General features: G+C 37.8%; 1 protein-coding gene across 4 annotated transcripts in view; it reads left to right on the plus strand.

The window, feature by feature from the left end:
- The window catches only part of CNKSR2 (connector enhancer of kinase suppressor of Ras 2), a 296,606-nt gene that overhangs the window by 178,712 nt on the left and 103,131 nt on the right, over window positions 1–14,763 (plus strand). For all 4 annotated transcript variants that reach the window (XM_075539028.1, XM_075539029.1, XM_075539030.1 and 1 more), the window contains one exon: window positions 2,336–2,547. In XM_075539028.1, the coding sequence (XP_075395143.1) occupies window positions 2,336–2,547 (212 nt within the window). The remainder of the gene's footprint in view (window positions 1–2,335; window positions 2,548–14,763) is intronic.

Consider the following 14,763-nt stretch of genomic DNA (forward strand, 5'->3'; position numbering starts at 1 on the left):
TTTATGAATTTATTTTGCTGTTTTGGGGGTTGTACTTCCTTTAATTCACTTTTATCTGAGGGTGTTTCATGTAGAGATGTTTAATTCATCTGCCCAGGTTGGTATATGGCTCATCGACTGCCTCCTTAGCATTGGGCCCTAATCTCAGGGTTAGTGGTTCAAACCCAGTAGCCTCTCCTCAGGAGAAAGATGAGACTATCTGCTTCTGAAAGATGTATAGCATTGGAAACCATATATAAGGTCTCTATGACTCGGAATTGGCCCAAGAGCATTGGGCTTTGTTGTTGCTGCCGTTTCATATCATAAGCAGCACTTGCAGCATTCTACCGCAGGGTATGTCCATAGAAATGGAGCATGGTGGATTAATTACCCTCTGATCTCAGCTGCATTGACATTCCATTTCGAGGCTTCAGAGAGACGCCTGCCCATTTGTAAATAGGCATTAACCTTGTGCCAGTTGCCACAAATGCCTTGCAGCTCTTTGCAAGGAAATTGCAGTGTGAATTTCTTTTTGACTGCGGACTAACGGTAACAAAAACGACCAGGGAATTTGTTCAGAAAAAAGTTCTCAATGAGATAAATAAAAAATTCTGCCTTTGTACTTTCTGAATGCTGCTTAAGAACTAGCTCTGCAGTTATAATTGAATAATCAACAATACTTTCATTTTAAAAATATAAAGAGGACATGGAAATGTAAGTGGCAACTTCAGCTTGCAATAAGTTAGACTGAATAGCATGTACCATGTAGTACATATTTCAAGTAATAGGAATATGGCTCTCTACATTTGGTGAGCCAAATTAGGGTGTAAGAGAGAGGGGGACAGGCAGACAGACAGCTAGAAGATCCTGAGATACTTATTTGATATTTTTACCAGCTTATCACTATCTTCATATGATACAATAGGACTTAGTTGATTGGGAGTTGTTTTCTATAGATTTAAGAGTTCAACCTTAGAATATAATATAAAATTAAGTTTTTTTTCAAATTTCATTATATTCATGGCATGTTTCCGATAACGGGAAACGATTAAGTGCTAAAAAGAAATCTAAGTAATAACAGACAAGGGAAGAAACATATCTCCCTTATATGACTACTCATGTTCCAGAAGACAAGTCTTTCTAACATTTTTATAAGTAGTGAATCAAACTAAACAAAGTTCTATTTAACCAATCATAAATAGAATATTTCTATCAAATTACCACAAAATTCTATCAAAATAACCCCTAATACCAATTACGATGTATAAGTAAGAGGTTTTAAGGATCCTATGTATTTTTGGAGATTCTTTGCTGTAGAATCCTGTATAACAGCAGATTTCAACCTGTGGGTCATGACTCCTTTGGAGGTCAAACAACCTTTTCACAGGGGTTGCCCGATTCATTATGAAGTAGCAACGAAAATAATTTTATAGTAGGGCATTCACCACAACATGCGGAACTGTATTAAAGGGATGCAGCATTAGGAAGGCTGAGAACCACTGTTGTAGAACAAAGAAACTCGTCACTGCCCTACATTCCAGATTTCATGCTATTCCATCTTCTTTCTATACGAATCACTTGCATATAATGAAATGCTGATTCTTCCATTTAGAGTGAGTTCTGTGAAAATCCCGTATTTTACTCTTAACTGAGAAACAGAGACCTTGAATACTAAGGCTAATTATTGACATTAAAGTTTATTTTAAATTATTGGCAATGTTGTTTAAAATTCTTACAATACCAGTTTACATCAATGCTAATTTGTTTCTTATGCCTGTAGTACCCCTTTACAGAGGCGATAGTTCCTAAGTAAATCTTTGTTTTTAAGCCAACCCCAAATCAAATCTGCTGGCATCAATGCGTTTCGATTCATAGCAACCCTGGATAGGGTTGCCAAGGCTATAAAAGCAGACAATCTCTCTTCTCTCTCTCACGGAGCACCTTGTGGGTTTGAAGTGCCAGCTGATAGAACAGAGCTCATTTAACGTTGTTAATTTAACAAAGCTAATGTAACATGGTTAATACCACTTTAAAGACCAAAGCCAAGTTTATATGCTCTAATGATTTTCATTTATGACAGAATAGAAAAACATTGACCAGAAAAAAGAGTTGAAAGTCCATGGCCCATTGCTTCCCATTTTTAGCTGTGTGACATTTAGCCACATCATGTAACCTGTCTGAACCCTAGCATTTTCTTTCTCCTAAGTAGGAATAATTACACATTTTCCCTATAACCGTCCTTTGAAAGTTAAAAAGATTAAAAGATACTGTGTTTGGGAAAGGTGCTGTTATTTTAGGCACTAAAATGAACCCTAACTCTTTCTTACCTCCTCCTCCTCTATGTACCCTTCCATAGAGATGAAAAGGGAAACCTTCCCTGTGAAGACCTCAGGGGCCACATGGTGGGCAAGCCAGTCCATAAGGGATCGGAATCACCAAATTCATTTTTGGATCAGGAATATCGAAAGAGATTTAATATTGTTGAGGAAGATACTGTCTTGTATTGTTATGAATATGAGAAAGGAAGGCCCAGCAGTCAAGGAAGACGAGAGAGCACACCAACTTACGGTAACTATGCCTTCTCTTTGAACATTTCTGTTAGAATGTACTTCTGCCACAAAAGTCTTTATGCCCCTGCATAGGTGTTGGACTGTGAGAATTGCTTGATAGCATTGGAATCTTTATAGGGGATCTGTGTCGGTCATGTGCTTCTACGTGGAATCTTCACTCTGAGGCATGAAATTAGAAATTATCCTAAGTTTTCCAAAGATAAGTCAGGACAGTAGTAACAATTGAGCTCATTAATGATTAAATGACAATCTTTTTAGAATCACATGTACTTTTTTGTGTGTCAGATGTTTCCAAAATGGAGTATGTAATTCAAAGGGGTTTTTCTTGTGTTCTACAATGAATACCTCATGTTAACATGACTTCTTTAAAATAAATTTGTTTCCTTATTCCTTGGGAATGCTTTTAAATCTCAAAATTAGAGTTTTCTGGGAACTTAATTTTTATATTTTTTACAGAAGCTATAAAATGAATTTGATATATGAGTAGGAAAGTTGACATTTTAACCAGATGGACATGTTATATACCAGACAGAAATGGGCCTAGAGTTGCCATATATCTAGGATTTTTTTTATATTTAACAAAAGTGAACCAGTCACAGTACTTTAAAAAAAAACCAACATAGTGCTTTGCAGATAAAGTTGCCTAAAGTCAAAGTAGGAAAGCATGTGGTACTATTCTAAAATGATAGCAATTGGAAGACCATGTTCCTTTTTTACCCAGTTTCCAAACTATAATTTTCCATGAGGCACTAATATATACTGTGGGGAAGAACAAGATTCCCTCCTCATTAGTCCAGACATTCTCCAGTGGCAGCTGAGCAGACAAAAAGTTGTTTAAAATGCTCCATACCTCAACGTGTTCATCATGGCCCTTTACCTAGCTCCTGTGACACCAGAATAACAGGCCTCACGTACTTTATTACTCTGCCTTGCTTTCTAATGCTCTTGGGCACTGCTTTTTATGATTTTTTTCCAAGTTGACCCTAAGGAACAGGTACTATACTTAGGTTATTCTCTGTACAAGTGCTTTTTCGGCATAGCTTCTCAATTAGACTATTCTGGTAGCACTTAATTTTAAGCCATTATGTTTCGATTCTTCTGCCTTTGCTTTTCTCCCCTACAGCATTATAAATACCTCTGTAATATGAAGGCCTGCCATCTTTGTTACCCAATGATTACTAAAATAAACTGAAGATAGGAGACTCTCAGTGAGACTCAATGAATGTAAAACAACAATTTAAAGGAACAGAAAATTGCTTGAGTGGAATTTTCGAAAAGTCCATAAGATTCTCATTTATTTATTCCACAGATACTTAATGGCTTGTGCCCTCTCTAACTTAGGGCTAAGATCTAAAGACTGACGTAAATGTACCCCACATACCTCAATACAAATAACTTCAGAGCTTTGCAAGCAATGACAGCTGACTTCCAGAATAACACTTCTGTATGTAACCTGTATAGTGACCCTAACACTCCCTAGTATGACCGAAGTTCTCTTGTGTTTGAAAATAATGACAATGAAAACACTATTCTGATGAAGTATATAGCAAAAAAGTATATAGTGCAAAATATTCACATTTAGGATGTTGTGGAAATGACAGTAATTTAACTTTTAATTGACAGTAATTTAACTTCCAAGTGCTTGTACAATACTCAAAAATGCAGTGTATAAGGCATTTATCTGTAGTATGTTCAATTTAGGTCTTAGTCACAAAAATTCTTATATTGAAGTCTGTAAATTTAACCACCATTACACTTTTATTTTTCCAGATTTCCTCTTCATTCAAAGAGGTTAGAGTCTGGTTACAATTGTGAGAAGCAAGGGAGTGATGTGTTATAGTGCCTAGTATGTGCTTTTGGTGAAATATGTGTTGGGTGTGTGTGTTAATAATTTCCTTTAGAAGAAAACCAGGCTAGCCCCAAGGAGTTGGAGATAATGATGTCCCACCCGTCCAACTCTTCCAAGATGCCATTCAGGCCCACCACCACCACCCCCCTTGAGTATATCCCCTCCCATTTTTCAGATTGCTACAACATCCCACAGAAACTCACAAAACTTTGAGTGAATGTCTCATATGATAGTGAGTGCTGTTCATTCAAAAATCTGAGGTCAGACAGGAGTGGGCCAGATGCAGGATCCAGAGTCAGAAGCCAAAATATCCAAAAATCACAGCATGTCTCCTTGCTTCTACTAAACCTTGGTCAAGAAAAAGAGGTCTGGCTTTCCTGGTGAGGCGATGTGTATAGAACTGTATGGTGGCACCATTATATATCCAAGGAGAACAAGTATGGTTTAGTTCACACTCAGTACTATATGGTAGGGTCTTAAGGATGTCATCAAGGAAACAGTGTGCCCTGGTTCACACCCAGTACTAAGGTGGTGAGTTAGGCCAGGTTGACTAGAGAAACAAGGTGGTATGTTAGGCCAGATTGACCAAAACAAATCCAGAGACACTCATATGTGTAAGAAAGAGCTTTATAAGCTTTATATCATAAAGTAATTGTATATCAGGAATACATTCCAGCCCAGTTCGACTCAAGTCCATAAGTCTGATACCAGTCCTTAAGTCCCTCTTCAGACTCTCCCAGTCACAAGCAATGGTACATAAAGCAGGAATATCACAGGCTGGTGGATGCAAAGTCCTGTGGATCCAATGGCAGTAGATGCATCTCTAGGTCACTGGCAGCAACCAGGGTCCACCAGCAGGAAGGTGAAGGGAGAGAGCGAAATGGGAGGTTCCTAGGGCCTTCTTTATGAGAAGGCTACACCCATACAAAGGCACCAGCAGGCTGTGACCTGAATGAGTGGTTTAATACCACCCCTACACTTTTATATATCTTTAAGTTGACATGAAATTATAGTATATATTTATATAGCTACCACAGGTGGGATCTTAAAGATAGCATAAAAGAAACAAAGACACCCATACAGGAGTTGTGATGGCATAGTGATTACATTTTGGGCTGTGATCTTGAATGTCTGTAGTTCAAAACTACCAACCACTCCTCTGGAAAAAGGCGGGGCTTTCTACTCCTATAAACAGCCAGTCTCAGAAACTCACAGGAAACTTCTACCTGACTGCCTAGAACTCAGCATATAGATGAAATACAGGAAAGGTAAATAATTACTCAACTAGTAAGTAACAGTTCTGGGATTGAGCACCCATGGATATTAGTACCAATGGTACTAATAACTGAGTGCATTTGGGTGTAATAAGAATTTGCTAAATTATTGGGAAGTAATTTCTGAAAAATGTCTTACTCCTTCCACATTGAAGTATTTTATTTCAGATGAGCAAAGGGATGTAAAATAAACTCTTAATTGTAGGCAAAATGAGCTAGGTTAGGTTATGTTCATTTTAAATCAGAGAGCACAAATCAGGTTTTACTTTCCTAAAAATAAAAAACAAGAACGGAGTAATATTTAGAAACAGATATCAGTAGGAGAAGTAGCATAGACCAGTGAATGATTGCTATCGCAGAGACATAGTTTGTATTTCTACCTGCCATTATCCCATTGTGACTTCAGGGATGTTACTCTGGGCCTCAATTTTATTATTTGTTGAATTGGAGATAATAGCTGTCTTATAGTTTAGTGAAAAATTGATAGCAAGATGTTATGGATTTCATTGAAAGTACCCTGTATGTGTTAGATTTTTATTTTCACTACACTCACTCATTTATTATCTGAATGCTAGATTCCAAACCAGTGTTATGCAATACTCAAGGGATGTACCCTATCTTTGACTGGTATCACTCCACCCCTCCCTCTGTCACTCATTGCCCATTGGGCACCCCTGGCATATATCATCATTCTTGTATGGGGCAGGCAGGCCCCCTTCCCCATCAGGTCCAGGGTGCTGATGGTGATCATTGACTAGTATGGCTTGTCTTCTATTCGCCGATAGTTCTTTCCTGCTTCCCTTTTCACTCTTCCTATTCCCCCTCTACTGACATCCTTGGCATCTTTGGATTCTCACCTGACCTCCCACTGTCCCCACCCATAACCTCACTTCTTCCCACCATTTCCCCCCACCCTGCATGGCCAGACCAAGACATTGCCAAAGAAAGACAATACACCACAATTGGTCAGCCGCCATCTCTCACATCCTCCAGGATGTAATTCAGGGTAGCACATGGTGGGCAACCTAGCTCCAACAGTGGCCCCATGTGGGACTGAAACCAAATTTTCAAGCTGAGATACTGCCTGGAAATTTGTTTCAGGTTATTGCAAATACACATTTTCAGATAAGGAGATATTCAATAAGGGTAAGTGTAAGTGTATTCTTATTACATAGATGCTTTAATGTAAACAGAAAGGGGTGGGAGAGAAAGCATTAAAAATCAAGTTAACTATTTGGTCTCATCTGCACATGTTTCAAAGGCACAAGTTTAAATGTGATGAGTGCAGTTGCTTGGCAACTTTTCAGAATTATAATATTTCCTATCAGCTTTCCCTTTCTCCGTTCTCAGACTCCTTGCTCTTGCTTTTCCATTTCTATGTACAGAAATCAGCTAAAAGGTAGACACAGTTGGCTGAGTCTATGTGGTGTGAGTGGTCATTTTTCATTAAAATTTGGGGAAAACATTTTACAATAATATAGCACAACAGTATTATTTTGAAGATTGGAATCTAGCCTTTTTCTGGTTGGTTGAAAACCCAAGCCCTACAGAAAAGTATATGAATGAATGTAAACTTGGTTTTTAGAAATGTTATTTTGTACACAGTGGATATTTAAGAAAAATAATTTCTGTAACATTGTACCCGAACATTTTCCACTCTAATAACCAAGACAAAAGATAACCCAATATCATGTCCTTTTAGCCACCAGAATAGGAAATGACAAAATAAACCTATAGCAGCCAGGTGCCATGGGCAATGAAAGATTCTGCAAACTAATACCCTTCATTCATGAGAGACCAAGTGTGTCTATAGTGTCCAGGGTCTCTTCATTATAAACTTTCCTTTTTACAAATTCATTCTAAGAACTTTGCTGTATCTTTTGAACACAAATTATAATTAGCATTTAAAATAGTTCTTCAAGGATAAAATACATTAAATAAATGTACACTTTCTTCTCAATTTCCAAATATAAGAGTTTCTCTTTTCTATGATTTCTTAATGTGCTCTTCCCTCTCAGGTGAAGGTTTAGCTATGATTCAACACCTCTGCTAGATGGAAGAGAAAATGGGATTCTAACCACATGAAATCTCTGTGTTTAAGTAAAAATAGCCCATTTTGAAAGCAGAACTAACTATAGATACAGTAATGAATTGGAAATGAGACTTTGACTGTATTTAGAGTAATTATAATTCCTTTGGATCTATTTAATATTTTTCATAAAGTCAACATTATGGGTAGTGTCACAGAATAATTTTATAAGTCAAACTGATGGTGTTAAGTGACCAGGGAAAAGCAGTCCAGTAATATTTTTATATAGACTATGTCTAATATGAAAATTAGAATAATCCTCACTCTTCTATAAATCTTACAATTTTACTAGCATAAATAGACTTACGTTTGGTGTCCCAGCTACTAATACAAGCATTTTATATCTAATAATTTTAAAGTAATTTACTTAGCCTGCCTTTGTTTTTCTATTTGTAAAATGGGGCAGCAAAACTACTCAGGATATTTATGAGGATCAAATGAGGTCATGTATGTCAGCTAGGACAGTTCTTGACCTTATAAAATGCTTAAAAAAAGTTCTTATTTATAGAAACTACTTAAGACATTAGTACTAAATCACTGGACATGAAGGCCAGGGACTATCACCTAGACGGAGGATATCTAGGTCAGGTAGCAAAGCAGAGTTCATAAAGATAAGGTTCTTCTAGGAGCTTCAAAAGGTTAATGGAAAAATAAAATCCCAAGATAAGGTTATTTTCCATGAATTTTTTGAAACCCCTTTTGTACATCCTAGTTCAGTGAGTAACAAATGTGGCCTTAAAAATTTGTGCATGGTCACCGACGGTAAGGAGCACCTTTATTCTCGGTCTGCCTATAACGCCAAAGACAGAAAAGTGCAAACCCAAGAATGGTGTGCAAAGTTTCCTGGAGCCTGGGGCCAGATGAACTAGATGATGCCCACCACCATAACAACCACTCTGATCAAGACCACAATAGCAGGTCCAGGTTAGAGCGAGTTTTAAAAATGTAGAAGTTACCTTCCCGCCACCAAAACAAAAAAAAGGGGGGGAAAGACCAGATTGACTGGGTGGAAAGAGGCTAAAGGAACTCTCTTGCCTTGAGAAAATCTTTTAACTGGAAACTGAAAACACCCCCAGAAGCCACCTGCCAACCGGACAGTAAAACAAAGAATGCAAACAATATGCTTCTCAGAATAAAATGAGATCAACAGGACATTTACCCAAAACCTACGATGAAAAGACAGGGAGGGAGGGACTGGGAAAACAGAAACGGCAGACCCAGGGAGGAAATAGGGAGAGTGTTGACACCTTCTAGGAATACAAGCAACATCATGGAACAATTTGTGTCTGAACCCAATTGAGAAACTCAATTTGTTTGATAAGTTTCACTTAAAGTGCAATATAATATTACTGGTGCTTAAACAGTATGCTAGGAGCAGTGGTGAGATTCAGGCAGTTTGGCAAAACGAATACTTCATTTTTTGTTAAGTGTGGCTGTTAAAATGGCACTTGTGATCAAAATTCTCTAGAGTGGAAATCAAATCATAAGTGTATACACCTTAACTATTTTCTAACATTCATCTGTCCAACAGCGTTTTCTAAGCACCTGTAGTTACATTCCATAGGTATAAAAAATTAAATGAAACTATTCTTTAATATTTCTTTATTTCATACAACTCATTATATGTTGGATGAAATACTACATTTTTATTCACTTGCATTTTTACTCCAGTAAACAAACATAAAACTTAAGATAAAAAGTGCCAAGCTAGTGCATGATACATTATCATTTGTTTCAGTTTTATATTACTTACATACGCCCCAAATGTCCAGAAGATATTATGAACAAATGATGCGATTCTTAAAAAAGTATTCACAGACTGAAAGTAGTCAGAACAATTGATGTAAATTCAGCAGAAACGGAAAGGGGTTCTTCAAACATGAACTTAGTATGTTCAGAGAAGAGGAGTTGCCACTTTCTAATATGTCAAACACAATGGCAATTGTGTAATTGTCCTACCTCTAAAGGAATGGGATGCTACTTCTACAGTGAACAAATGGTTAAGGATAAGTCACACAGCCATTAATGCTTTAATAAAAGGGAAGAATATTGCAAGTGAGGACAGCAATCGAGAAGCAATGTGGAAATATAAGTTTTATTGCTTTTGTCAGATATTTAATATTTTTATTAATATTTTAAAACATAATCTAGTTTTATGTACCTCTTTAATTGTTCTTATTTAAACATGAACTGCATGAAATAAAGTACCTTTTGGTATTTTTCTTTAATATTTTTAGCAGTAATTAGCACAGCAAACCTGTGGTTGAATTATTTGAATCCCACCATTGGCTAGGATCCCTGGCAACAGAGTGGTTACCTATTGGGCTGTAAAAAGAAATGTCAGCAGTTTGAAACCAACAGCCACGACACAGGAGAAAGATGGGGTTTTCTAATCCCATAAAGAGTTACAGTCTCGGAAACTCACAGGGGCAGTTCTGTCCTGTCCAGTAGAGGCTCTTTACGTCGACAGCGACTTTATGACAGTGAGAACTGGTGTGATTGAATCAGATTAGCATCGCCTTCTTTGTCCTGGAGAGATTTCGGATGGAACAAAGGAGCTAGATGTGTTCCCCCTACATACCCTGTAACTAGTTGTGTCAGTCTGGGTAGACTAGGGAAACAAATCCACAGAAACACATATGTATAAGAGAGAGTTTTATAAAAAAAAGGGTAAGTGTACATTAAGAAATCATCCCAGCCCAGTGCTTCCCAAGTCCACAAGTCCAACATTAGCCCATGTATCTGACACCAATCTACAAAGTCCTCCTCAGTCTCACAAAACAGACGCAATGACGCTGACTGCAGGAGGAAAGCCGAATCAGTGCACATGTAAGCATCTTAGCGCTGGCAGGGGTCTCCACATGGCTGCTCCAGCACCCAGGGCTGCATCGGGGTAGGTCCATGTGGCTTCTCCTTGGGGATGTGTTGCAGGAAGTGAGCCTTGCAGTTGAAGCAAGGAACTGGCTGAGGCAGCTGCACCCTGGTCAGACCATCAGAGAGCAAGAGACCCAAGAGCTTGAAGGTGAAGCTTACGGAGCCATTTGTGTCTCTGCCTTTCAATTAATCCCACATGTGCTTATCGGCCAGGTTGGCACAGTAAACCTTGACTATCTCACCAGTCATTTTAATTAATAGCAATTAAAAGAAATTTGAATCTAATTTTCAGGTTTGGTTTTGCAGAAGAATATTTAAACAGTTCATCACATAAAAATCGCCTGATTCAAATCTTCTTAAAATCTATCACCTCATATGATGTTCCAGAGGGACCCAGTTATAGCCTCTCAGCATCAGAGATCTGAAAACAATTCCACCAGCTCCTACACCTGTAAAAAATGTATTATTATATTATTTTATTTATATATTTTTATTATTATAAAAAGAGGGAAAGAATTGGAGTCTTTCAGAAGAAATAGAACCGACAAAGAAGAGACCTCTCTGAAAAGTCCAAGGTAGTAAGTAGGTGATGGATAAAACCATAAGATTAAGAAAAGTTTAAATAAATTGCAGGGAATTAAAATGTGGGTGAAACGGAAACATTAGCAGACTGAATCAGAAAAGCTAATTCACCTACCGGGGTGGGGGACAGGGTGTTCTTTAAATTAATCACTAGAAAGAAGATCCAAAAGATACAAAAATTCTAATGCAGTACGTCTCACCTAGGAATATTACCGTACTCCTAGGAGGTAAATACCAGTAGCTGACGATATTTGTTACTACCTAGCAGTTGGTGGGTGCTACTGTGTTCTGTTTCTAACAATATTCTTATTTTCTGAACTGTACTTTTCCTCTAGGTTCTATAATTCGTTGCAATGGCAACACAGAACTCACCGTATTCATAATTATAGAGTTTATTGAAGTAGTTAATAGGTTACAGTCAGGTGAGAAATGCTCAGGATAGACATAAGAAATGGCAACTGGGTATAAAACGAGCCTTCTGAGAGGTAGCATGATATGGATTTCCTCGGGAGGTGGGGAAAGAGATATGGAGTTATTTGGTCAGGGCTGCTAATAAATGCCAAAAAGGCATGCCCCTTCACTATAAGTCTCAAACAGAAGGCTCAAGCTTCATCGATCAGTAAGCTCATCTCCTCCAATTAAGTGCCCAGAGACACCCCATTTCACAAGCCCACCTTCTACCCAAAGGCACTGGGCTTTACTTGCTCTGGCTCCTGATTCCACTGCCACTGCTGCTCGGCTGCCATTCCTTTGATATCATGAGACCAAAAGCACAAAAAAGTCCAACAAGATTTTCAAAGCCTTCAGTATGTTCATATGAATTGATTAATCTCCCCAAAGGGGGAGGGGGGTTAAGTGGGGGAGTTACAATTTGTTACATCTCCCAATGGCTTCTTGTTTTAACTTGCATTAAATCCAGATATGTACCAAAGCCAGAGTAAATCATATTTGTGATAAAAGTTAAAATTACATTTCTAAAACTAAGTAGAAATGTCAGGGCATGATGTTCTATACCCCAGGCTACTTGAGCAATTGCTAATTTCACTGAAAAGCAGTTTTCCAGCAGTCATACATGAAATAGACCCCCAGGGATAGAAAATTTCAAGTGTTATATCCTAGGTGGTTAAAGAAGAGATGACTCAAATTTATAAACTGATCACCTTTGTATCAGTAGCTGTAGAAACATTGGAGCAAATAATGAAAACAATACATCACAATTTAAAAGTATATGTATGACAACCAGATATTGTTTTATAAGTAACATGCTACACCAGTGTATTTCTGTCTACGTTAGGCAAACTCAACTCACTGCCCGTCTGTCAATTCTAATTCTTATCAAGCCTGTAGGACAGGGTAAAACTGCCTCTGTTGTTTTACAGGAGTAGAAAGCCTCATATTTCTCCCACAGAGCAGTTGGTTTCAAACTGCTGGCCGTGTGCTTCGCAGCCCAACACATAACCCAGCAGGAACTCAGAACCCAAAGTTAACATGCAAAGGCTGTAATCTCATCCTCTGTTGAGTTATTCACATAGTCTTAAGAATGCTTTATAAGAGTTGCAACCTGGCTGGGAGAACATTTAAACAAACAAAGCAATAATCATACATGTCATCGAATTATTTTGAAGGAAAAATAACCTGGATTTTTATTTCATATAGTGCTCTTGAATGAATCATCACTGAGGCAATTTGAAAAGAACACTGGGCAGGAATTTTAAAGTCTGTATTCATAGACTGTTGCCAGGACTGATTAGATGCAAAACCTTAGATATTCACTTCCCTGTGTCTCAAATATTTCACCAGCTACTTTTTTTTTTTGCTAGCTTCATTGGCTAGTCTGATCCCAAAGAGAAATATGTAAAAGAAATTTGAAAATTATAACAAAATATTATTATTTCCTTTTCATGTTCATCAGTGATCCCATTTAAAAGACAAGAAATTCGTAAGAATTTTTTTTAATCAATTGCTTGCATTTGTAGTTCTTTAATGTGAGAGCTGGGTGTTTTTAAACAAATAATATCTGCATGCCTTTTAATATTTTTATCCACGTGTTTATTAACGCTGAGCACAGGAATGGGGTAAAAGTACATTTCAGCACAGCTGCTTTGTACCCATCAGAAGACTGGGAACTCTGTTGCCTCGATACAGGCTGAATCCTTCCTCATTGCTCCCACACCTATCTGTTATAGAGCTGTCTCTTCACACAACGGTAATATTTAAACTAAGAAAAACTTCCCCTTCCCAACTCCAGTTGATGGTAAAATGTTTACAAAAGATAATTGGGTTCAAAATATAATTAGCCTTGTCATCAAGTGTGAAAAGTGTTACCTTTTTTTATAGTTCAGTATTTTGTCCTACATTTTTTAACCTTACTCCTCATGTAAAGTAATACCTGAACAAAATCTACCCTTTTCTTTGAAATGAGACTTTGTATCTCTTTTGTGTTAGGGAAAGTGAAAAGACGTGAATTTAAAAGTCATTGGATTTGTATGTGATCAGTATTATTTATGGGATATTAAAACCATTGCTTAAATGATCATCACATTAAAATGTTTATTGGCCAACCACCTTTTCCCCAAGATATTTTATCCAAAAATGAAAAAAGTAATGTCCCTAAAGATCAAAGGACCCATTCTTACTTATTTTATTAGATCCAGATGTATTACCTCTATATTTAAGAAACTATTGACTCCCCGTTTCATTTTGTTTTGCATCTTTTATGAATGTGTGCTCCTCTACCTTAAATAACCTCAGGTTGTTTCCCTAGAAATATAGTCAGCCGTCTGACTATAATTTTTCTGTCTGGTATGCGGGATGTTTGGTAGACATATGTGGCAAGCTTATAGTTTATGCCTTACTATACTCATGTTCATAAAAATATTGAGGAACATATTCAGAGCAGATGTGTGTATGTGTATACGTTATTTCTCGAATCGAGAGCAAGATTTACTCTGGGCTTTAAAGGCGATGGCAGACTTACATAACAAAGAGCTCTGTGGCAGCCTTAAGAGGGGACTGTTGCTCGGGTGCTGTTTGTTATTCTGCAACGTAATGATTGTAGCATGGTTGGGACTTCCACAAAGAAATCCTCCGAGCCAATTTCAGTCTTTCCTAGAGAGCTGCTGGGAGTCAGAATCGACTGCACAGCGGCGGCCTTTAGCGGGTGGGAAGAGAAGCTTGGCGGGGGGGTTGTTTGTCTGTTTGTTTTTAAGTGGTACAATTAGAAGAGGTAACTATTGAGTGGTGTTCTTGCTTATGCAGACATCCCGGGAGCGTAATACGGTGATGTTTTCAGATAACAAATGAGAAAGGACTTCAGTTCTAATTTGAGTACCAACAGCTCTCTTAAGTGTCAGTTTGTCAGAAAGATGAAGCATGTTGGTCAGGCTGGCTTACTACCTTGGAAAGAAGGGCAGGAGGAGGAGGGAAGGGGAAAGACACCGGGAAACTAGAAAGTTAGGCGCCCTTGTGGTCCTGTGTAAGAAGAAGGTCCCGTGTTTACGTGCTAAAAAAGCTAACAATTAATAAATATTGACCAGTTACTGTGTT

The sequence above is a fragment of the Tenrec ecaudatus genome, chromosome X, assembly GCF_050624435.1.
Source record: "Tenrec ecaudatus isolate mTenEca1 chromosome X, mTenEca1.hap1, whole genome shotgun sequence".
Lineage (NCBI taxonomy): Eukaryota > Metazoa > Chordata > Mammalia > Afrosoricida > Tenrecidae > Tenrec > Tenrec ecaudatus.